The sequence below is a fragment of the Eretmochelys imbricata genome, chromosome 8 (genome assembly GCF_965152235.1).
Source record: "Eretmochelys imbricata isolate rEreImb1 chromosome 8, rEreImb1.hap1, whole genome shotgun sequence".
In the NCBI taxonomy this organism is placed as follows: Eukaryota; Metazoa; Chordata; order Testudines; family Cheloniidae; genus Eretmochelys; species Eretmochelys imbricata.
Window position 1 is genome coordinate 92,029,129 of NC_135579.1, and position 24,880 is coordinate 92,054,008.

Here is a 24,880-nt window from a genome sequence, read left to right on the forward strand (position 1 = left end):
CCCCACAATCCAACCCAGGCGAAAGGCTGAGAGATGGGAGAATCCTGACACTGTGCTCTGAAGGTCAACTGACACAAAGTGTGGCAGAGTGGTAGGGAAATGAATTCCAGTTCCAAGGGCCCACAATCTTGGCTAAGTTTGGAATAATGAGATGTACAGAATGCTCTAGAATATTATTGTGAATTTGTCCTAACACATTTTTCTAGAACTTATGTCTATTGCCAGCTCTTTATTCTGTGGGGTCAATTCCACCAGCAGTGTGTAAGGGATTCAAGAAAAGGCCTACCTGCCTAAATGTCCCATAAGTAAACAAGAATAGACTCCTTTGTGTATCAGGGATGTACTTCAATGGATATAAAACATTCCATTGGCATAATTCCCATTAAGCTAAATCTTCCAGCCTTCACTCAGGCAAGACTCACTTTAACTTCACCCTTAGTTCTGCCTGAGTAAGAGCTGCAGGGTTTGGGAGTTCTGTATGCAAAGCTGAAGGGAGACAATGTTTTATGGTATGTATGGAATGCAGGTTGTACCATAACTTATTTAAAAGAATCGGTATATGTCGGTTGGGGAAATTCTATGTGTACAATACAATTACTGCCTGATAGAGCCACTGAGTCTGTGTATTTAAGGAATACTTTTTTTCTAACTGGGAACAACCTAATGAGAGAAAAACAAACATATTACCAAGTTATTAACTACTGGTGATGTTTATAATTAGCTCCTTATCAGTGCTAGCTATTTGCAGAAGAATAGAAGAGTGACAACTGAGCTTTTAAGTAACACTAATAACCTGCCTTTTTCACTCCTGGAGTCACAACAAAACTCTTCCTGGGAGTGATTCTAATGATGAGCACTGCACATACAGTATGCCAAACACATGTGAAAAAACTAACAGCACAAACTTTTAAATTGATTACTGCCACATGTAATGAGAACCGTATTTGCTAAGCTTCAGAATGCTGACTGAGCTCATGTGTACAGAATGTTCTTTCAATCACTGCGAACTATAAGCTAAAAGAAAAGGAGTACTTGTGGCACCTTAGAGACTAACAAATAAGCTAAAAGTTATTGCTAGGAGACTCTACATACTTTTGTAGAAAAAAAAACAGCTACATTCAAAAGATATGTTTTTTTTTAATGGTGTGCTTGCTTTTTGCAAAGCTGGTGGTGCTGCAGACTGAGATCAGAACCTAAAAGAACTCCAGGCAGAAGTTAGAATTTCTTGTCATGTCTTCAAAATAACTGATCATTTTGGCTGGCGGACAAACAAAAATCAGTCTGGTTTCTTAACAGTGTTCAAGATGGCAATGGTGACTAGGCTTATTTATAAATTCAATCTCATGTATGGTTAAAGTAAAAAGACAGAGTAAAAAATATCCTTGTCTGCTAGTTTGCACCTAAGATGTGCAATTGGACTTGACAGTAGCCTGCATCAAAAATTCAGTTGCTTCATTAAATCACAAAATTCTTAAAGCCACACCAAAATGTGAATGAATTAAAGCCAGGTCTTCAACACTATGTTAGTTTCACAGCTAACACTTTTATGTATACACAATACATGTAAGTTTTATCTAAAGTCTGGTGTCCAGTCTCTTTTCCTTCTATGCAATGCCGACAAGAAATATCTCCATGAAAAATACTCAGTGACATTATCATGGGAGGACATTATGTTTCATTATGGTCCTGATTCTCCTCTCACTTATACCAATGCAACTCTACTGATTTCAATGGAATTACCTGTGATTCTAAACAAGGTAAGTGAGAAAAGAATCAGGGCCTGTGTGTCTCTCTGCAGCTTTTTTCAAAGCTGGACTTTAAGTACAGAGCTTTAATATAGACTGAGATAGACACTCAGATTTGTGATTCTGAAAAGACTCACCATCCTGTCCCCACCAGAACACATCAAACAATGTAAGTACAAAACAATAATTTCCATATGAGCATTAATCGTAATCTGGGTTTCACAAGTAACCCAATAGCATACACATATCAAATTACCTGGTAGAGGATGTGCTAGGTAAAGACCTCCTCATTGCTCCTGGGCTCATGCTATAGTATGAAGAACTTTCCAAATCTGAGAGGGAGAAATTTGGGCCTGTTCCTGCAGCTATTGGTGCTAGGGAAACAAAAAAAATTAAAGTCAGTAAGTCATGTGAATAAGGACTCAATTATATATCAACACCCAAAGTGAACTGACACTGTAATCAGGAACATTTTACCGCTATATGATGCCCTCGGGGGCAGGAAGTGTCTTTTTTGGTATGTTTGTACAACGCCTCGCACAATGCAGTCCTGGTCCCCACCTAGGACTCCTAAGTACTCCAGTAATAAAAATAAATAATAATAATCATATAATATAATAAAGACATTCCTATTTTCTTTTCAGGTCAGTCTTTTCTGTACTGGCAATTCTCATTGTTTGCAGCAAGAATCTTGGATTCCTTTAAGAAACTGCTGCCATATTGTAATCTTCTTAATAACATCTCTTGGAACTTACTTCCTTATTAGGCACAGTGCTGAGTAGTGGACGTGTTGCGCCATCCCTACAGTATGCCTGGCCCAGTCTACGAGCTTCTGTAGACGGGGAAGGGGCACTGGTGCCACCTCTTCCCAAGACCTTTGGGAATGCTGTGTGCACCCAGATGTACATAGAGGCTACAGTCTCTATACTCCTGGAGCATAGGAGCTATGACTGACCAAGACCCCTAAGGGAAGTATGCCAGGGGCTGAGACTCCTTGTGTTCCTCTCTGGCTCTGTGCCAAGGCCAGAGACAATTTGCCTCATTATATTATTATCCAACAAACGTTTTCTATTGTTCTTTATTCCCACAAGCATGCATGGTTTTCTATAAGGACCACCACTGCTATAACTCACCTGACTTTAATACGCTTGCCTAGAGTACTGTTTTTACACTAAGGTATTATGAGAGTTCCTTTTCCAAAAGTTTACAGGCATAGGGCTCTGAACTCCCATGTGTTGAGCAATATGGAACAAATGAGAATGTTTTAACTAATATAAAACTGATCCGGCAAGGTCTTCCTCAATGAAATCCACTGCATGTGATATGATACCATGCCCACTGTCACCATTCCAGTGCCCTGACCTTTACAGGACATTTTGCTTTATGGACCAAGATTGATTGTCTGTCCCATTCCACAATCTGATTAAAATTACCCTGTTGCCCAAGATAAATCTGTTTGGCACAGTATATATTATCTGAAAACTCTGATTCACAGGGATTTTCCTGGTGCCACACAATGATACTGAGCCAAATTTACTCTTGTGTCAGTTGGAACGACTCTACTGAAATCAATAGACCTGTGCTTGCTCCAACCGGGGAGGAACTGAGCCCAATATTAAACACATGAAATATTTCACTCTTGTGGGCATCAGTGAGGAAATCAAGATTGGATGATTCAGGTACCTTGCACCAATAACCTGGCATACCAAGGGTGAAATACGGGACCAAATGAAGCCACTGGGAGTTCTGCCTTTGATTTCAATAGAGTCAGGATTTCACCCCAAGTTTTAGGGAAGAAGCACTGCTGGATTTGACAGATGAAGAATATAGCTTTGCAGCTGCCTCATTCTCCTCACAATTAAACTGGCAATCTATGGCAAAGATCTTTTAAGAAAGTAGATCAACATTGAGACAGACTGGGAATGACATGGACAGCAAGTAACAGATTTTTAAAAGCGTAGGGTGGAAAGCACACAATGCTATTAAAACTTAAGAAAATCTGGAACGATCATTAAAAGGGATTAATTTGGGAAGTAATTTACGGCAAGAACACAAACTCCTTTGTTGTGTTCCTTTAACTAAAATATGTTTCCTGTGCACTGGCTGTATGAGAGGGCGGGCGTTTTTTTTAAAGAAAAATTAAATATAGTAAAACTCATTTTATTAAATTGTGCTTTCTGCTAGAGTTTCCTGACAGCAGCTAGAAGAGGCTGTAAAACCGACAAATTTGCATGGAAAAAAGAAACCAGTGTAAGTAATTTGTGTAAAAGGTAACATGGGCATGGACTGCTATAATTCAGACACCCTGCAGATAGCAGACCGCTGCAGTATGAGCAGTTATGGGTTAGAAAAATGACCACACTGCAGTCAGTCTGACGTGAATGGAAATCAATCATACAGGTACTCTCTGCAGCATCTACTCCACAGTCTTCAGCAATTCCTTTGCCAAGCAGATTTGTGCTCTTTAAACCCCTTTGTTGATCAATTCCCCTGTACCCCAGACCTAACAAAGCCCAACTTAGTGGTTAATAATAATATTTTCCAAACAGGCACATAAAAAGGCAGGCACTAAATTAAAGCACCATTTCTTTTCAAGGGGCAATGAATTTCCCCGCTATTGTAAGTTTTACTGAGCAGTTTTATTTCAGATAGAGATGGAGGAAAATTTTGTGTTCAAAAACTGACTCTGCTCCCGTTCATCAGCCCCCAAAATCTAGCGCATTACTGGCCAAATTCTTGAATTTGCCTTATGCGAAACTAAAAAGTTCTTCCACTTCTCAACATGGTGCACGTAGCCTGAAAAGATGTGGAGTGGGATGGGGGTAAAGCAAGTAACATAAAAATTAGCCACAAGATAGAAAGGATTTAAATAGGTAACCTCTAGCTTCCTCCATATTTAACAGTAATAGGGTTTTCCTGCCAGGTCCTCGGACACCCTGCAGTACTGAGGGGAGCTGAGCTGAGAGGATTCAGGATGAAAGGTAAAAAGACAAGATCCATCCCTCTTAAACAATAAAATGGTCAAAGGACAGAACATTTATTAAAGCAGTTGAGTATTAAAAGCATTTAAAAGGTTCATGGCTGTGCCTTATTTAAAAGGCCTATGGCAGTTCTCACAATGACATTCATACTAGAGACAACCCAAGGTCACTAAACTTAGTAATGCTATAAGGGTAAACTTTCCATAAAGGGGAACTGTTCTGGAATCATACTCTGTGTAGTAGGAAGTTATCTTTCAATAAAGGGTATCTATGTTTTCTTTTCCCAGTTAGTTTGCTCTTCAAACAACATTTTACTGTAGACAAAGTGAGGAAAATTTCAGTGTACAGACCCCATCCAGAGGCTGGCAGAGAAGGGGTTAACTCTCTTTCTCTGGGTAGGGGGGATCCGTCTCTTCCTCTCTGGAATTTGGTTGAAGTGATTCATGCTTTATATCCCTGTTATAGACTTAGCTGAATCGAGTCACACTTCATAACACTTTACACTGGACTTTGGCTGAGGGAACTCTGTTGTGTTTTATTTGGACCTTCTATTTACTTTTCTGTTTTGCAACACAACATGTTGCAAAGGTGCGTAAACTTAATCTAGCCTAGCCATGCAAACCCTTCCTTGCTCCAAATGGCCCCTCTCACTGCCTGAATACACTATCCCTCTTCTATTAGCCCTGAATACTGATGGAAAGACAGAATCCCACTTCTGTCTGTTTGTAGGATTCCCTATCAACACTCCAGCACCAGAGAGAAAACAGGATTAAAGAGCTCTAAATTGTGGCAAAACTCTGTCTAAATTGAGCTTCTTCATTTTAGCATATGATCATCCAACATGTGATCACTCTCCCCACCTGTACCTCAGCCCAACGTCCCAAAATAAGAACATGCTTTGGCACTGTCAGCATAAGTGTGGAGATCATTCTGTTCTATAATACAAAGCCAGCCCTTTATTACACCAAAGTATACATAAATTGAAAGTTAAGATTATACCAGCCACACTGAAAATATGCTGCTTTCCCCACCTAAGAGATGCTCCTCAGAAAAATGACACCAAAATAGCTCAAGAACACGTCCCAAGCAGGAGATATAGGTTGAAAATTTCAACTGAGCTTCCACACAATACACACCCCACCCACATGCCTGCATCAAGATGTCATTTGACACAGAGCTCTGACCCCAGTGAGGGAGGAGTAAAATGGTTTATTGGATAGAAATCTGGCCTTTCATTTAAAACTTCGTTTGATTGATGTGTGCGGAGCCTGTAAGTGAACTAACTGATGCAGCCTCAGCTGATTTCAGCTGACAGGGTGGTCTCCATCACAAAACTCCTACGCACACAGGATACATTTCAATCACTCTGAAGGATCAGAATGAGGGTTAGAATGAGTTTGCCTGAAAGACTGGAACAACCCTCACTGTAGGCCGATCATTCCATGTTAAACTGGGGAGGCAAGCGGGGAGCTGCTTCTCTTTGACCACCTGCATGGTAGCTCTGCTCTGGATAAAGCGCAGCTCTGAGGAAAACTCCCACTGCTGCCAATCTATTCCCTTTGCTGCCAGTTTATTAGCTCAAATAGTCACCCAAAATGTCAAGAAAAATAACAGAAAAATTAGCAAAAAACCCTCTGACTTAATTCAATTTGAATATTTATTTTGGAAATTTAGTGAATTAAAGTACAGGAAACCCACTAAATAAAACCAGCCAAGCTGGCAGTCGCCTTCCTTTTAAAATGGCACTGTCTTTTAGTTGTTAAGATATATTTAATTTCTCTTTTTTCATTTTTTATTTATTTATTTTTACAAAGATATTTGGGTAAAACTAGGATCAAGACATGTCTAACACTGCAGCAAAGTGACAATGTACATAAGGCTAAACGTATTATACCCCAGGAAGAAACATGACGTTTAACTAATACACTTCTTCATATACTGTGGCTTAACAACCAGAGGAAAACACACTATCTTTCTGACTCAGCGAGGAAAGGGTAGCTCGAATTTGTTGCATGGCCTTTGTCTCCTATGTACTGTACTGTTAGGTTCAAAGAGGTTTGCCGAATACCACTGATATGAAATGTGTGATGTTCATTTTAAAATTACTAGTACAGCTTGCTATTGACCATCTAATTATGCTGAGTTCCATTTATAAACATTGCTAACCACTAAGTTTATGGAGACTTTTTGTGCTGCTTTAATAGGATATTGATCGAGAGCAAGGTTTGAGTGGACTGCCATTGAATTGTGTAATGGCATACAAAAAGCAAGGTCACGGCAACTGTTCATTCTATGCCTGCAGTCTATTTTTTATTATACTCTTTTTTTCTCTCCCTCTTATACCCAATCCCAAATGCTATGTTTGGGATAGCAATGCTTGGCTAAGGAATACAGAGTTATATTTTAAATGTTGTTTTTCATGCTGCTGACTTCTAACTATCTCAGCTACAGTATTGCTTAGTATAGCAGAAAACATACAGGCTATATCAAAGCTTTCGTAAGTGTGCTCTGCACTAGGGAGTTCTGTGGATCCTTCCCACTCTCCTACAGACTGCAGAAAAGCAGTGGACCCACGCTGCAGTTTCCGAGCTGCAGCAGCACCAACCCTTGTTTTTGCAAGGCGGCTGAGTGTAGGGCAATCTCCAGCAGATCCTGATGGTTATGGATCTGAAGGCCTTGCCATCACAAAGAAGCTCTGCGTCATACAGAGAAAGTAGACCCCTCTGGTGGGCTCTGGACTACAGCTATTGATACCCACTCTACCTTTGGGGGAATTACACTGCGGGTTGGCCCTCTACCTCCAGAGGAATTGATGGGTGCAACAGGACTTTACCTGTAATTTGTTTACATTATACCTCTTATTCTGAGTGGATAAGGACTGCTTGATAAAAGTACACTGGAAAGCTATATTCCTTGGGTTATACCCGTCTCTTCCCTGCCCCGCCCCCTGCCCGCTCAGAGTAGTGGCAACTAATTTAATTTCTCCTTCACATTCCTCCCACAGTAACTACAGTGTCAGTTTTGTATCTTTCAACCGAGATGATTCTGCTTCAGTACTTCTAATCATCTGAGCTGGAATGTTACAGTTTTATTCAGCCTCTTGGGTGAGCGTGAGGAGACACATACACAAACACTACACACAAGAGATTATTTTCCTTTTATTGCCTTAAACAGCAATGATTATTTCATATAGTTACAGAATTATTGCACATTTCAAACACTAGGGTGCCACTTCATGCCAATCTCTTACATTCTGAGACCTCTTACATTCTGTTCCAGTTTCCTATTGCTAGAGCCCCCGAAATTCTATGCCACAGCAGCACCCATCTACGCGGCAAGAGTAAGGAGAATTCTGCAGCTGGTTTCACTTTAGCACTGCTACAGCAACCCCAAATCACAAAGAATGACTGCTTGAAAGTCTCAAACCCTAAGTATCCACTTTTAAACTGCATTAGTCCAGGATCCCTGCCTTTTCAAATTCCATGACCATAAAATCATTCACAGCCTGTGGAATTTACTTAATCCTTTCATGGGATCTAAGTGTCTAACACAGAAATGTGTGTGTATGTGTGTGTGTGTGTGTGTGGTTTAACTGGCATATTAAAAGGTTAAAAATCATCCCACTAACTCCATGAAAACCTGAACTAGCATTTTACAACTTTAAGTGTGGCATTCTCAATCCAGTGAGCAGGCAGGGTGCTTCGTACATCAGCACCAGGAATTATATAATTTCACCCAACAATGCAGTGCAAAACATGCGTAAATTTGATCTGCTTTTAGGGACTGATCATTAAGCCCCAAATCCTTCCTTCACAGCCCAGCCTGTATATTTCAGCTGTCTATGGGGGATATCAACACAGGAAGGAATCCAGATCAGGAGCATATGCAGGTTACTCAAATCTAATGGCTGCATTAGCCTCCTCTCCATGCCCTTTCCCTGGCCCCAAGCTCCCAGCCTGTCAATGTCTCCCATTCGCACTTCCAGGGTCCTGCTGAACAGGGAAATCCCATGGAGCAGGACTTTTGTGCCAAATGGGGTGAACAAATTCTGCACTGCCTCCCATATCTTGCCACCCTTTCACAGCAGGCACAGTCTACTGCCTTGGGGACCTCTGCACACATGAGGAAGGGGACAGAATTTAGGTCCAAATCCTCGAAGGTATTTAGGAGCCTAGCTCCTATTGATTTCAATGGAAGGTAGACACCTACACACCTCTGAGGACCTCCTCATAAAGGATGATTTGAGGTGAGGGGTTTGTTTCGCTTGTGCAACAGCTGGCTGTTCCATCAATAAATCCTGTGCATTGCCTGGGATCTACAGGAGCGTAGGGCCCCCTGTGTCTCTCACCATCAACACAGGAGTCAACAGAGGTGCACTGGAGCCACACTTGCCTGGCTTCCCTTCATCATGTCCCTAGGGCATTCTTAAAGGGGAGTTTCCCCAGCGCTGACCAAGGGATGGTCAAGGGACCAAGGGATGGTCAAAATGTAGCCTCAGGCTTGAGGAAGAATAACTTGTATCTGTTCTGACATTCCTGCGTTTAACCCTCAGCCCAATCCTACCCAATCATGGATGAACTTCTCTATGGAGGAGTCCCAGCAGATCTGGGGTATGAGGGTCAATGCTGATTTTCTCCAACCACAATAAAGGAATAATGGGGATCTGATCTGGCCTACTCACATTGGATTATGAGTGGAGAAAGACCTCGCACCTAGTTTTAGCATACACAGAGTCACAGAAATGTAGGGCTGGAAGGGACCTCGAGAGGTCGTCTAGTCCAGCCCCCTGCACTGAGGCTAGATCGTCCCTGACAGGTGTTTGTCTAACCTGTTCTGAAAAACCTCCAATGATGGGGGATTCCATGTTCAGTTTCTTAAAATTGGCAACACCTTTGTAGTAGCCTTTTTCATGCCTCTAAGCTCCCAGCCTGCCAGTCTCTCCCAATCTCACCTCCTATACCCAAGCACCCCCGCTTACTTTCTCCTGGTTTGTTTTTCCTATTTACCCAGCCTCTGGAAGACTGAGCAGCAGGCTAGTGATTCAGTGGTAAAGCCCATTGCCGTGGAACAGAAGAAAGCTACAGGTGTGCCTGCCACCAAGAGGGTCTATAATTCTTGTTCAGTGGCTCAGATAAACCTAAATAAATATTATCATGACTGAGACCTATAGAAATGAGAGATTAGATTAGATCAGTGGTGCTCAAACTTTGTACTGGTGACCCCTTTCATACAGCAAACCTCTGAGTGTGACTCCCCTTATAAATGAAAAACCACGTTTTTATATTTAACACGATTATAAATGCTGGAGGCAACATGGAGTTTGGGGGTGGAGGCTGACAGCTCGCGACCCCCATGTAATAACCTCGTGACTCCCTGAGGGATCATGACCCACAGTTTGAGAACCCCCGGATTAGAAAAAGGTACAATGTTAATTCCAAACATTTGTTTCCAGGAAGCTGACTTTTTGCTTAGCTTTTTCACCTCCCCACCCAGACTTGTATGGCTGATATAACAGCACTTTATTTGAGCCTCTCTGTCACACTGACATCTGACAACCTTGTTTAATAAATATGGCACATTATTATTACCCAACAATACCTAATGAGGAAATGCTGGAAACACTATGTGCCTCATGTTAATTTTAGATGACAGAAGCTAACAACAGACAACTACTTAAAACTCAGGGAAAGCATGTGTTTCTATTATCAAATTGAAAAAAAATCATGAAAACAATAATGTCAAAAGGTGTAAAAGAAACAAGGCCATTTAGAGCTACAGTTGACGCAGAAGCCAAAATCTGCTTCTTCTTACGTAGGTGTAAATCTAGAATAACCCCATTGACTTCAGTGCAATTATGCTGATGTAACAAAAAGCAAAATTTGGTCTTTCCGTCTCAGCATGAGCATTCCCGTAGCATACATACTGCACAGCAAGAGGGTCAGTGACAGAGTAGCAGTCGGTCCTTGAAAATTCACACACATTTAAACACATTTAGAAAATTAATATTATTGAAATGTTTTTAAAACAAGCATTGTTTCGATTTAGAGCTGTATATAAAATGTGAGCAGTACTGCTGCTCTGCATCATTCATCCCCAAAACAGCATTCGTCACAACAGGGATTCGGCTGAGAATCACGGAACTTTCTTCCAAGAACATGCTCCTGGATCTCTCTGCAGCCTCAAGATCATATATGGAATATGACCTTAAGTGAAGCTGTCATAGAGCATGCTCAGGAAATCAAAGAAGGGCCTCACCACAGCGGACGAGCTTCCTCAAGCAGGGTGGCTTTTAAAGTTGCAGTGGCTTTTTAGAGAAATAAATATATAGACTGGATTGAGTGTATCTTGATAATTCAAGCTGCCAAGTTCTAATAAAAAAATCCTGGTGAATCTGGATTAGTGCTCTGCAGGGGTTGAGCTCTCCAGTGCCAAAGCAATCTGTGGACTAGTCTGGAGTAAAGCCACAAGTATATTTAAATAGCCCAGCAAGGTTTATTCTGAATAGCGCAATCTATCAGGCAACCTTACATGTCAGTTTAGGCACAACTCATAGCAGTTAATCATGGATCCTTTATGCTAAATCATTCCCTGAATGTTGGCATGCAAATTCACACTGACATCAATGGGATTTTGTGGGTAGAATCCACACTAGACATATCCTACTATGTGGGCTTGTCGGATCTCATAAATGAAACAGGGTCAGGCCCGGTCAGTATGTGTATGGGGCACCTCCATAGAAAATCCAAGGTGCCCCCAGAAGTAGTGTTGCTAAGCCCGCAGTTAGTATTCTTTCTTCTCAGTCAGTACTGAAGGGATATCCTAGTCAGTGCTGGGGCACTGTGTTTTCGCGGAGGTGCTATTGTGAAGACAGGATATAAAACTGAGGTCCTGGCTGCATAGTGTAAGGGGACTGTTGCCCCCTTACTAACATTCAGTGGGGGTGTTTTAGTTGCTAGCTCCCAGTACTAAAAAGGGGGAAGGGTCGATGGGGAATCAGGACCCTGAGACTGACAGCCCCCAGGAACAATGGGGAGAGGCCAATGCTCCAGGTCAGCCTGAATGACAGGGCAGGCAGGCTAATCAGGAAGTCAGGAGGCCAGGAAGGTCCTGTCCTCCGTCCTCCATGTGGGTTGGACTTGCCTGGGTCAGACAGAATGGGGCTGAGCTAAGGAGAAACCAGGGGCCCAAGCTGAGCTGGGGAGCAGAGCTGGGCCATATCCAGAGAGAGCAGACCCTGTCCTGGGAGCAGAGCTGCAGCCCCAAAGCCAGAGGCACAGCCCAGAGAGAGCAGACTTGCCCTGGGAAGAAAGCTGCAGCAACCAGAGCCAGAGGGGCCAGCAAAGCAGCCCATGAAGCAGGTCAGTGCTGGGAGCAGAGTCACAGAAGCAGCCTGCAGAGCAGACCTGTCCTGGGAGCAGAGCTGTAGCAACCAGAGCCAGCGAAGCAGCCCAGGGAGCTGGAGCAGAGCAGCAGCAGGAGTAGCAGTGCTAAGACAGAGTGGTGGGGCTGGAGCAGTCCAGAGCTGGGTGCAATGAGCAGCTGGGAAGAGCGAGGGGGACCCTGGGCAGTGGGCCCAGCACAGGGAGATGCCTCCGCCAAGAGGCTCTGCAAGCCAGGCTTGGATCGTAACCCCGACAGGGTGGGGGTGACACTGGGAAGAAGTGTCCATCCCTGCAGCACAGCCAGGGCCTGAGAAGGAGGCCTGGGACTTACAAGGAACAGACTGAACTGCCCTGACATTCCAGAGACACTGTTTGTGATGTTCCCTGCCACAGAGCGGGGTGATGTGTTTCCTTTAACCTTTCCCATTTTCCCTTATTCTTTTTAAAATTAATTGTTGATTAAATAACTTGCATTTGCTTTAAATTGTATGTAATGGTCAGTGGGTCAGAGAAGTACCCAGTGCAGAGAGAGTACCCCAGAGCGGGGACACCCTAGCCCCTGTCCTAGATGACCACAGCAAGGTTGGGGGTAGAGCCCCTCAGGAATCCTGGGCCCAGCCTTGTTGGGATTACGAGGACGCTGCCAGACAGGAGAGTGGAAGGGGAGTCCTCAAGGGCAGGGAGACCACTGGGTAAAGGAAATGGGAGCGAGGACTCAGATCCTTTCGCTAGCCCACTTCACCAGGGTAGTGCAGAAGCCAGGAAAGTTCCCCACAATAGTGGGACTATTCCCCCGCTTACAATAGGGTCCTTAAAGAGACTATGTCACTTTTTGCATGAGCAAGGAGTGCAAGCCCTTGTGTCCTGGATACATAACAATTGGATAATTTTATTTTACCTCCCAAAATTTCCTTGGTAACTCCAATGGATGCAATGCTATATTTTCTACTCTACCCTCCTGTATGTTTCCAAGCAATTTTTAAAGGGTGCTGTGTACATTTCAGCGACAGGGAGGGTGAGCCTCATAAATATAATTCATAATATGTTTGTAAAATTTGTTAGACACTGGGATCTTTGGTAAAAGATTTCTTGTTGTTACTGTTGTTATGATAAAATGTAATGGAAGATTAATAAGCATGAAATATGCTGGCTCCTAAACTCAGTCCCAAACTCTCTGCTATGGAGATCGGAAGTCAGGAGTGGTGAACCTAGTTACTTTCTAGCAACTGCATCTTGCAAACACATGAACTGGGGTTGACAGAAACCAGAGACAGCTATGATGACTAGTGCTCCTCCAGTGAAGATAAGATTATGTTAATGTGGGATGTTTTAGAGGGAGAAAGGGTGGATTCCCTTAGGACTTCAAGAGCCTTTCCCCTTTACACCAAATTAAAACATCATAAAATGGAGCTATTCACATACAGGAGGAGATAACTTAGCTATTCCCAACACTGTTTATGTTAAACATCAATTTAGTGCACTATAATAAAATAATGAAGCCAGGATTTTCAAAAATTGGTGCCAAACATTAGGCTCCCAAGTCCATATTTGGGCACCTAAATACAGCGGCCTGGTTTTCAAACATACTGTGCACCTAGAACTCCCTCTGGCTTCACATGTCCTTGAAACAGCTTTTCCACAGGTTATCTGAGAAGGACAGCGAGGAGAATTGCTTGGCTAAGGTCAGGGTACTCTTTTCTTTCTCAGTCTCCCATGCATACCTCTCTGATGCCTACACATCTCCTCCCCAACCCCCACTTCTAGTTTTTCAATAGGAAGCCAATTCAGTGCTCTGACTAGAGTGCTCTGATGTGTGTGTGTGTGTGCGGGGGGGAGATAAAGTAGAAAAACAGGGTGACCTTTCCTACAGAAACCCCATGGTTTTGACTCAAAAACGTGGGTTCTCTCCTAAGGCTGTCCCTGCCAGGCAGGGCCCCGGAAAGGCCAAAAGTTGGACTTCCAGGGCATATAAACAAGCTTTTAAACTTCCATGCTGAGAACCTGCATGCCGTGTTTTATCTCTGAGCATATTAAAGCAGATAAGCTGCAAGGTTTATATTGTAAACACAGTCCAATTGTTAACTACTGCAGTGCTAACTGGTGCTACTGTAATGCTGCAACATAGTTCGTCCTAGCTACAAAAATCCACAGCACCCTAGCACCGAGGGGCTGGTCTAGCTGTAATCGAAACAGAGGCACAGCTTCAAGAGAGGCTGTCCATGCTCTCTCCTTGGACTGTCTGGGTTATGTCATAGAAAAATACAATCAATGCACCTTTGATCAATGGAATGGGGTGGTGACAGGTACTCTTAATTCACTGTTGTTAGTGAGTATTGACAAGCTGGTAATGATCATGCTGCGGTGTGTCACTCATGCTGTGGGCATTAGCATTCTTTAAAGGTCAAAAAACAAATCCTTTAAAAAGGCAGAATTCCATACAATGAAGGTAGAATGCAGGCCTCACAAAGTTAAAGCTGTATGCATTTGAGTAAGTGAGCCTCTTAGGGCTAACACCGGTATAGCTGTCCACATTATTAGCAAGTTCACCAACCTAAGGGTGTTAAAACAGCAGCCACTTCTGTACATACACATACATGTATATACGAAACTGGTGCATACGTAATTCCTGGCTCTTGGGCAGAGACGATGTCATTTTAAAAGATTAAAATTCATCCCTTAAGCTTTGAACCTACAAACTGATCCACCTGGGCACCTACACAGAATCTTAATATCTTCAGTAGGGTGCCACACTGGTGTAAGGATCCATCGGTTTGCAGAATCAGGATCTTATCATTTATTTTTAAAATATTTCTATTATTTTAACTTTCCCACTTAATTTAAAATGTGGAACACAATTAGTCATGTGTGGAGTGGAGGTAGAAGAGGGGACAGTCAGTTTCTGGGGTGGGGGGAACAGGAGGAAATGATAGTTATAAGAAACACAGGAAACAACAACAAAAGGATACTTACTCTGTGAGACTCTGACCAGCTCAGTCACACTGAAAACACCTGATGTGACAAAACTGTCCTGGAAGCCCAAATGTCCTACAGAACAAATAGAATGAAAGAATTTTGATGAGCGTTAAGCATTTAATGACAGTATTCTCAAATACTTTAGTTTCATTTAGATTTAAACTGTGACACCTAATTTCCCACTTAGCACAAATTATTATTTATGGAGGTGGGTAACTAGTCATACAGCTATGTAGGCTATTTTATGGTTTGTATCTGGAGGTTAAGAAAGCTAACATGACACATCAGCAGGGAGTTTTCTAGATGTTAAAGCATCTCAACAGGAAATCTGAAACAAAAGATGGTTAATATATGGTTACCTTAAATGACCCCTAACGACTTAACAACTGAAATTAAAATACTGTACCTAGGAATCAGACAGGACAGCTAAATTCTATAATCGTTTTAAACATTATTCTCTAAAGAAACATCTGATCAGGATTATCTACCCATTCATTCAAACAAAACAAGATTTAAAGATGTACTCTTCATTTTCTGAGGTTACACTAGGGAAATCTTAAAATAGCAGCTTTTTTTTTTAAAAAAAACAAACCTTTAAAATGAATGCCTTTCCCATAAAGAAGAAAAATTCTAGCATTTAAAACAAGCTTTGCAGAAGAAAAAATAAATCTCTGCATAAGAAAAGCATTAACTTTAAGCCTTGGAATTTCTTTGAGACAGGGTATATGTTTCCCTGCCTGTTTCATTTGTGTAAGGCATGACTCTACATTTTATATCAAAATGTTGTTACACTTCACATAATGGTATTTTCCTATTTCTCTGAAAACATGTCTATCACCAAATGTTAATTCAATTTCATGGGCATAATCAATTACAAAGCAAGCAGCTTTCAAACTCAAAACCAAGTGCAAGTAAGTGTACATAGCTGGATTTACAGTTCATACAGTACATATCAGGACTTCAATTAGAGGTCTGGAGCTAGCAGGCCAGGCTGACCTCTTGCTTTTGAAATCAGGGTCAAGGGAGAAATCTCCGGATAAAGGGATTATTAAAAGAACTGTAAAGTCGTATTTGTTCACAGGATAAGTGGCATACCTTTTAAGGTTGTCCTACTTAAAGTCACTGATTCCAATGCACGCACACACATATTATTGAATGTTTTATAGGGGCACCATCTGCCTTACATAGTTAACTGTCTCTCAGATACAGTATTATATAATTATATTTATACAGTACACTATACACTACTGGAATTATAATTTTGTGTCTATATGTCCCTCTATGTGTGTGTTTGTATTACATATGTACACAAATATATTCACAAATCTGTCACGATCCAATAGTTTACAGCTAAATTACTCAAATGTACTTGATGTTAAAACGTAACCCAAATAAATCTCTCAATCTACTAGCATGAATTTTTTTGAATTTTTGAGGGAAAGAAACTTTGAATATTTTAAGGACAGGTTTCAGAGTAGCTGCTGTATTTGCAAAAAGAAAAGGAGTACTTGTGGCACCTCAGCTCAAATAAATTGGTTAGTCTCGAAGGTGCCACAAGTCCTCCTTTTCTTTTTGAATATTTTAAGTGCATAAAATGCCAAAGTAGAAACTGAGTGGGGTTTTTTTCATTTTCTCAACTAAAAAGTAGATTTCAGAAAATTTATGTGATTGTGCCTGGCTCAGTTTGCATTTTTCAATAATAAAGTTCATAATTGCATCATTTTTCTTTTTAAAAGTGGGTAATTAGTATAATAGAATATGTTCATTGGCAATTTCCTGAGTATTTTTAATATGAGAGTCTACTTTTCATATACTGCAGCAGATTTGTTTACTGGATTAAAAGATCTATGAATTAAAAATAATTCTCTTAGGTCCTCACTTCAATGGGACCACTCAGACACCTAAAGTTAAGCACATGCTTAAGTGCTTTGCTGGATAAGGGCCAGAATGCTCAGTACATGGCACCATCAAGCCCTTGGTAGGTCTGATAACAATGGACTACACTGGTTCTGCCTGTTGTGTCCACTGGCACCTTTGTTTGCCTGACAGGCTGTAACAAAGGAGATCCTATTGCAATAATGGTTAGGGTGTGATTTAAAAATACACAAAAGCAAGAACATTCACAATGAAGGTAAAACATTGGGCTCATTCTCAAAGTGTTAGTTCACTCGTGAGTGTGTGTGTGTGTGTGTGTGTGTGTGTTTAGAGGACTGTAGGTGCGATTGAACAATAGTGCAAAGCCTGACAAGATTTTCAGTCTTAATTGGTGAAAATAAGTATTTATTGGTTGAGATTTTTTAATTGAATTATACATTCATACATGATTAGGAAATCGGGGCCCTTACTCACACCATTCAAATCCTGACTCATATGAGCTGTTCTCTTGCATAGGCCCTGATCCTGCAATCTGATCCATGCATGCATAGATACATAGTGCCCCATTGAGTTTAGTGGACTCCATGCAGGCCTAAAGTTCTGCCTACATGATTCCGATTGCAGAACTAGGGCTTAGGTTTCTAAAATTGTGATGATAAGTGCAACAAAAAAGAGGAAAAAATGAAGGGAGCTCACCAAACAAATGACAAAGGAATGGCCAGGACATAGTATAATTAACAAGAAAAGCTGTAAAAATGTAATTTTTTTGTGCCTGCTAAAAAAGGGCAAAATGGAAAAATGTCTTTCAGAGACACTGTATCAATTTGGCTGTTCCACTTAATTGTGAATAAGAAAAAAAATTAGGTAAAGTTATTAAGTAATTCCAAAAGCAGATGTTAGCATTAAAAGATCCTTAATTGAAAAGAGGATTAAACATCCTAAAGTCTGCAAGATTTATTTCTAATGCAGCGCTTTTCTGAAATATATGCAAAATTATACTTTTGTTAAATACCCCTAAGATAGGAAGTTGAAATTGCTGTTCATGAACTGGTTATCTCTCCAGTTTTGTACCTCAATCATATTTGGGTAGTAAAGCTGGTGTTTAAAACGAGGAGTAGATAATCCTTATTCAATTTACCAAAAACTATTCATTCACCGAAGTTCTATGCATAAACTAGGGCACTTGGACACCTAAGATAGGCCCTGATGCAGCAAAGCCCTAGAGCATACGCTTAACTGTAAGCATGTGCTTAAGAAAAGCACATGCTTAATTAAATGCTTCGCCAAATAGGGATGGGCTTACTCAAGTGCTTAAACTTAAACAGGTGCTTAAGTGCTTTCCTGAATCAAGGCTTTATGTCCAAAGCAACTCCCACTGAAATTAGTGGGAGTCTTTCCATTGATTTAAATCGGAGTTGGATTGGGGCATGAAAGAATAAACCCTAGGTTTCAGTACTTCGCTGTAAGTCAGATTTATGGGGATGATAATTTTTTTCTGGAGGAAGTAAGAAAATAATAAAGTTAGCTGAATAAGGTATATAATAATACCAATCAGTAAATAGGTTTCAGAGTAGCAGCCGTGTTAGTCTGTATTCGCAAAAAGAAAAGGAGTACTTGTGGCACCTTAGAGACTAACAAATTTATTTGAGCGTAAGCTTTCGTGAGCTACAGCTCACTTCATCGGATGCACAAAAGCTTATGCTCAAATAAATTTGTTAGTCTCTAAGGTGTTAGTCCTTTTCTTTTTGCGAATCAGTAAATAGTATCTTAGTACCTAGTACACTCTTGGTATTATACAAATAATATGCATACATAACACCACCACCACAGTAAAAGCAATTCACTTTAGCTTGATGGTGACAGTGTAATTATGTAAAATGTAATCCTATAAATTACATTTTCTTCATTTTGGGTTCAAACATTACCCCAATAATGTAGGAGCGAAAACAAGTCTACGTTTAAGGAACCAAATTCTGATCTTCCATCATGTGATGGGGCGTCCACCCCACAGAGGGTTGAAAGGGATTAAGGTGGCCAGGCAGGCCAATTAACTCCACCAGGTGCACCTGGAGGAGGAGCCAGGGAGCACACCACTAATTAGAAGTAGGTTCAGCGGGGCTGGAACAGGCAGGGCCAGTATAAAGCCCTGGAGCTGTGAGCATCAAGGAGGCTGTATGAAGGCAGGGAAGCAGGCTGCAGTTACTCCCTGTGTGGAAGGAGTTGGGAGCCTGGCCAGCCCAGAGAGGGGAGAAGCCCAGGAAAACAGCAACAAGGGGTCAGACTGTGTAGAGACCATGGCTACTTGTTATAGGGTCCCTGGGCTAGAACCTGGTGTAGAGAGCGTGCTTGGGTTCCCCTGCCAGGCAATGGGGAGTGGCAAGGGCATTGGAGATGTTAGCCATCCAGAGGGTCTGGAAGGACTTTGAATTCTCCAGAAGGGGAGGACCTTAGTGACCTGGCCAGAGGGCCAAGCCATGACGAGGAAATGGCAGATCTGAGAGTGAGTGGGGCCACACGGCGAGACAGGATGAGGCAAGACATCACCAGAGGGCGAGCATAAGCCTGGCGGAGCTAATTCCCAGGACGGCCAGCAGGAGGTGCTGCTAGCGATAAGTGAACCCCGTGACATACCAGTTATGTGCAAGTCCATTTCCACTGACCTTAACATAGTTTTCCAGTTTTACACTGGTGAATGTGAGATCAGAATTAAGCCTCAAGGTCTTATTCCATTTGCTCTGTGTTATTAAGTGAATTCATATAAAGATTGAGTCAATGGAGGCTTTGTGTGTACAAAAGCCAACTACATTGCCTCCCAATATTTAGTGTACATGGAGAGTCACCTTTGTATTCCTAATTAATGCCCAGGAAGGGAGTCTCAGATGTAGGAAGATTACAGATCAAGCAGTTGCATTGTAGTTTGAGAAAATCACAACTGAAGCATTTACTTTTATCTGGAAATATAGTAAGCTCATCAGGTCACTGTTCCTTAACCACATACCAAAAAATGTTTTCATTGTACTAATGTTCAAAGTGTTACTGCTGTTTAAAAAGTTTCCCTTATATTATTAATTATTATTCTTATTATTTATTAAATGATTATATAGTGCCATAAGTGTATGTGGTGCTTTGCAAACAAAGCATGTTCTCTGTAATTTGAACAATAATATACCGTGAAAGAGTTAATCCGCTGAAGATGAAAAAGTCCAAATTCAGTTCTTTCACTTGCACTGGACAGTTTGACGACGTATTACAGTATTAATTTGAAGAAACAGCTTTCTGGGAAACTTTGATTCACTCTCAGTATTTTGAAATTACGAAACAAGTTCCTATACTAGGACTGAAACAATTTATAAAGCCCTATTCATGTCAAGCATCTTACTGTACATAACCATCTTAAAACCTTAAAATAGTAATAATCAATTAGGGCTTCAAGCCTATTATCTTAACCAAATGCCTGACTAAAAAGGAAATCCCTCTCCACTCAAAGTGCAATTTGATTCCTCTTGGTTCTATCCTCCACCTAGATAACCCTCTGTTTCACGAAGTGTTGAGTAACTAATTAATATTGCTTAGAATATACACATCTGTACACCAGTGCAAGGAGCCCCGGTTACAAAATGGAGGAACTGGAACTACTGGTGCAGGAAGTGAAACCAGGTATCAGAGGGATAACGGAAACATGGTGGAACAGTAGTCATGCCTGGAGTACAGGCACTGAAGAGTTTGTGCTGTTCAGGAAAGACAGAAATAAAGGTAAAGGTGGTACAGGAGCATGTATATTAATGATGAGGTAGGAGACTGTAAAGAAATTAGAAGTGATGGAATGGATAAAACAGAATCTGTATGGGTCAAAATCACTTTGGGGGAAGAAAGCTAGCACTGGTTCCACTGGGATTGTCCCTGGGTTATGCTACAGACCCCCCAGGATCGGATATGGATATGGATAGATATCTCTTTAATATTCTAGTGAACTGAATACTACTGGGAATGTTGTGATTATGAGAGACTTTAATTTCCCATATACAGATTGGAGGACAAGTGCTATTTATAATAGTTGGGCCCAAATATTCCTGGATGTGATAGCTGACAGATTTCTTCACTAAATAATCACCGAACCAACATGAAATGACGCAATTTTAGATTTACTATTGGTGAGTAATGAGGACCTCATAGAAGAAGTAGTTGTAGAGGACAACCTTGATTCAAGTTTCAGAGTAACAGCCGTGTTAGTCTGTATTCGCAAAAAGAAAAGGAGGACTTGTGGCACCTTAGAGACTAACCAATTTATTTGAGCATGAGCTTTCGTGAGCTACAGGTCACTTCATCGGATGCAGTGAGCTGTAGCTCACGAAAGCTCATGCTCAAATAAATTGGTTAGTCTCTAAGGTGCCACAAGTCCTCCTTTTCTTCTTGATTCAAGTGATCATGAGCGAATTCAGTATAAACTAAATGGAAGGATAAACAAAAATAGATCTGCAACTAGGATCCTTGATTTAAAAAGGGCACATTTTAAAAAATTAAGGGAATTAGTTAGGGAAGTGGACTGGACTGAAGAACTCAAGGATCTGAATGTGGAGGAGGCTTGGAATTACTTTAAATCAAAGTTGCAGAAAGCATCTGAAGCCTGCATCCCAAGGAAGGGGAAAAATTCTCAGGGAAGATTGCGATGGAATCTGGATCCAAACTGGATGTCCAAGCATCTAGGTTATTAAGAGAAAGCAGAAAGCCTACAAGACATGGAAGTTGTGATGGATTGGCTATGCCTTGGAGGTCAGAAGGGTAGGGAAAAAATGAGAACTGATAAAAGCCAAGCAGAATTAAGCCTCACAAAGGAAATTAAAACCAGTAGCAAAAGATTCTATAGCCATATAATTAAAAAAAAAAAAAAAGGAAAGAAAAAGTGGGACCACTAAGCACTGAATATGGGGTGGAGATTAAAAGTAATCGAGGCATGGCCCAACACCTACATGCATACTTTGCCTCCATTTTTAAAAAGGGTAATAAGGAGCTTAGGGGTAGTGTTAGGGTGGCTAATGGAAATGAGGATATGGAAGTAGAAATTACAGTATCTGAGGTGGAAGTCAAACTCAAAACAGTTTAACAGGACCAAGTCGGAGGTCCTAGATAATCTCCATCCAAGAATATTAAAGGAACTGGCACATGAAATTGCAAACCCAATAGCAAGGATTTTTAATGAATCTGTAAACTCGAGGGTCGTGCCCTATGGCTGGAGAATTGTTGATATAGCACTTATTTTTAAGAAAGGGAAAATAAGTGATCCAGGAAATTACAGGCCCATTAGTTTGACCTCCATTGTATGCAAGGTCTTGGAACAAATTTTGAAAGCGAAAGTAGTTAAGGACATAGAGCAGGGATGTCCGAGCTGCATGCAGCTCTTTTACAGTTAAAGTGCGGCTCACGGAGTGCCCAGCCCCCATTCTCTACCTACCAGACTGGGGAGCGGGGGAGCTCAGGGAATCTGCCCTGTAGCAGGGTGGTGGGGCTAGCGGCTTTGGCCCCGCAGGAGGCCCCTGCCAGGGCTCGGGGGTTTCATCAGGAGTGGGGCTGAAGCCACAAGCCCTGGCAGGCATACCCAGCTCTCCAACTTCTAAGAATTGTCGTATGCGCCTGTGGCTCAGAGGGTCAGTAAGTTTGGCCACCCCGACATAGAGGTAAACAGTAAACTGGGATAAAATACAACACAATACAAAAGGGAGATTGTGCCAGACTAACCCGATCTCTTTCTTTGAGCAGATAATTGATTTTTTTTATGCAATAGATCTAATCTACCTGGATAAGGCATTTGATACAGTTCCACATGGAAAATTATTAGTTAAATTGGAGAAGATGGGGATTAATGTGAGAACTGAAAGGTGGATAAAGAACTAATTAAAGAGGACACTACAACGGATCATACTGAAAGGTGAACAGTCAGGATGGAAGGAGTTTACTAGTGGAATTCCTCAGGGATCGGTCTTGGGACCAGTCTTGTTTATAATTTTCTTTAATGACCTTGGCACAAAAGGTCGGAATATACTAATAAAATTTTGGAGTGACTCAAAGTTGGGAGTTATTGCCAACACTGAGGAGGACCCGAATATCATAAAAGATCTGGACAACTTGAAAACGGGACTAAAAGAAATGGGATGAAATTTAATAGTGCAAAATGCAAGGTCATAAATTTAGGGACTAACAATGAATTTTTTTCCTATATGCTGAGGACGTATCAGATGGAAGTGACAGGAGGAGAAAGACCTGGGTGTCTTGGTTGATCACAGGGTGATTATGAGCCATCAATGTGATGTGGCTGTGAAAAAAACTAATGCACTCCTAGGATTTATCAGGTGAGTTATTTCCAGTAGAGATAGGGAAGTGTTATTACCATTATAAAAGGCACTGGTGAGCCCTCATCTGGAATCCTGTGTATAATTCTGGTCTCTCATGTTTAAGAAAGATGACTTCAAACTGGAATAGGTGCAGAGAAAGGCTACTAAGATGATCAGAAGGCACTCAAGAAGCTTGGCTTCTTTAGCCTAACCAAACGAAGGCTGAAGGGAGATAAGATTGCTCTCTATAAATACATCCAAGGGATAATGACCAGGGAGGGAAAGTAGTTATTTAAGTGCCAATGTTGACACAAGAACAAACTACAAACTAGCCATCAGCAAGTTCAGGTTCAAAATTAGAGGAAGGTTTCTAACCATCAGAAGAGTGAAGTTTTGGAACAGGCCTTCCAAGGAGAGTAGTCAGGTGAAAAAACCTAACTGGTTTCAAGAGTGAGCTTGATAATTTTCTGGAGGGGATGGTTTGATGAGATTGCCTGCAATGGCATGTGGCCCATCTGGGACTGCTAGTAGTAAATACCCCCAACGGCCAGAGATGGGACTATAGACAGGGAGGTCTCTGAGTTACTACAGAGAATTCTTCCCTACATGTCTGGCTGGTGGGTTGAGATGCTCAGGGTCCAGCTGATCACCATACATGAGGTTGGGAAGGAATTTCCCCCCAAGTCAGATTGGCAGAGACTCGAGGTTTTTCACCTTCCTCTGCAGTGTGGGGCATAGGTCACTTGCAGGTTTAAACTTGAGTAAATGATGGATTCGCTGTTATTTGAAGTCTTTAAATCATGATTTGAGGACTTCAGTAACTCAGCCAGAGTTTAGAGGTCTATTAAAGGAGTGGGTGGGTGAGGTTCTGTGGCCTGCTATGTACAGACTAGATTATCACAATGGTGCCTTATGGCCTTAAAGTCTGTGAGTTTATGAGTCTGTATCACCAAGCACTGACACCTTGAAAGACAAAATAATTGAGAACTCTCCTCACCAGACTGCTCAGTGGATTAACTTTTATCTAACTGTATTGTGGTGTCAGGATAGGTGTGGTAGAACTTAGGCTTGATCCTCAGTCATGTTCTTTCTCGCAGCAAAAGCAAACAAATAAAAGGAAGGATAGAACATATATGCATCAAGTGATATCTTCATATAAGGTGTTTATGCTCTGCAAGTCTTGTGGAGACTACACATCCCAGCATGCAATTCTCCACCTTCACCTGAATACCCTCTACAGTCAAGATGGACCACTGCATTCTGGGACCTGTAGTCTATATGGACCACAGTACTCTATGAAAAATAAAGGTGACTGTAATCCATTTTATTTTTTAACGCTATAGTCTGCACTGGACCACTGCATGCAACTCTGGTTAATGCTAACCCAAGGGATCAATTTTATTTTTCCTCATACAAAATATGTTCTGTAAACCCATAAATTATAAACTTTAAAAGATGGCTCAATTAAATCTTTAAAATAAATGACTTTTTAAAAAAGAGTTCAAACTAGAAATTAGCCATGATTTTAATTCTGATACAGAAATCTCATTTTTCCCCTTTTTCTACTTGCACCCTTCCAGCCCCAGCCTTGTTTTGGC

The 24,880-nt window shown here is 41.4% G+C and overlaps 1 protein-coding gene across 6 annotated transcripts in view; it reads right to left on the minus strand.

The window, feature by feature from the left end:
- NFIA (nuclear factor I A) overlaps nt 1-24,880 on the minus strand; it is a 329,888-nt gene that overhangs the window by 96,214 nt on the left and 208,794 nt on the right. For all 6 annotated transcript variants that reach the window (XM_077825158.1, XM_077825162.1, XM_077825161.1 and 3 more), the window contains exons 4-5: nt 15,079-15,153; nt 2,002-2,119 (exon numbers count right to left, since the gene is read on the minus strand). In XM_077825158.1, coding sequence (XP_077681284.1) covers nt 2,002-2,119; nt 15,079-15,153 — 193 coding nt within the window. The remainder of the gene's footprint in view (nt 1-2,001; nt 2,120-15,078; nt 15,154-24,880) is intronic.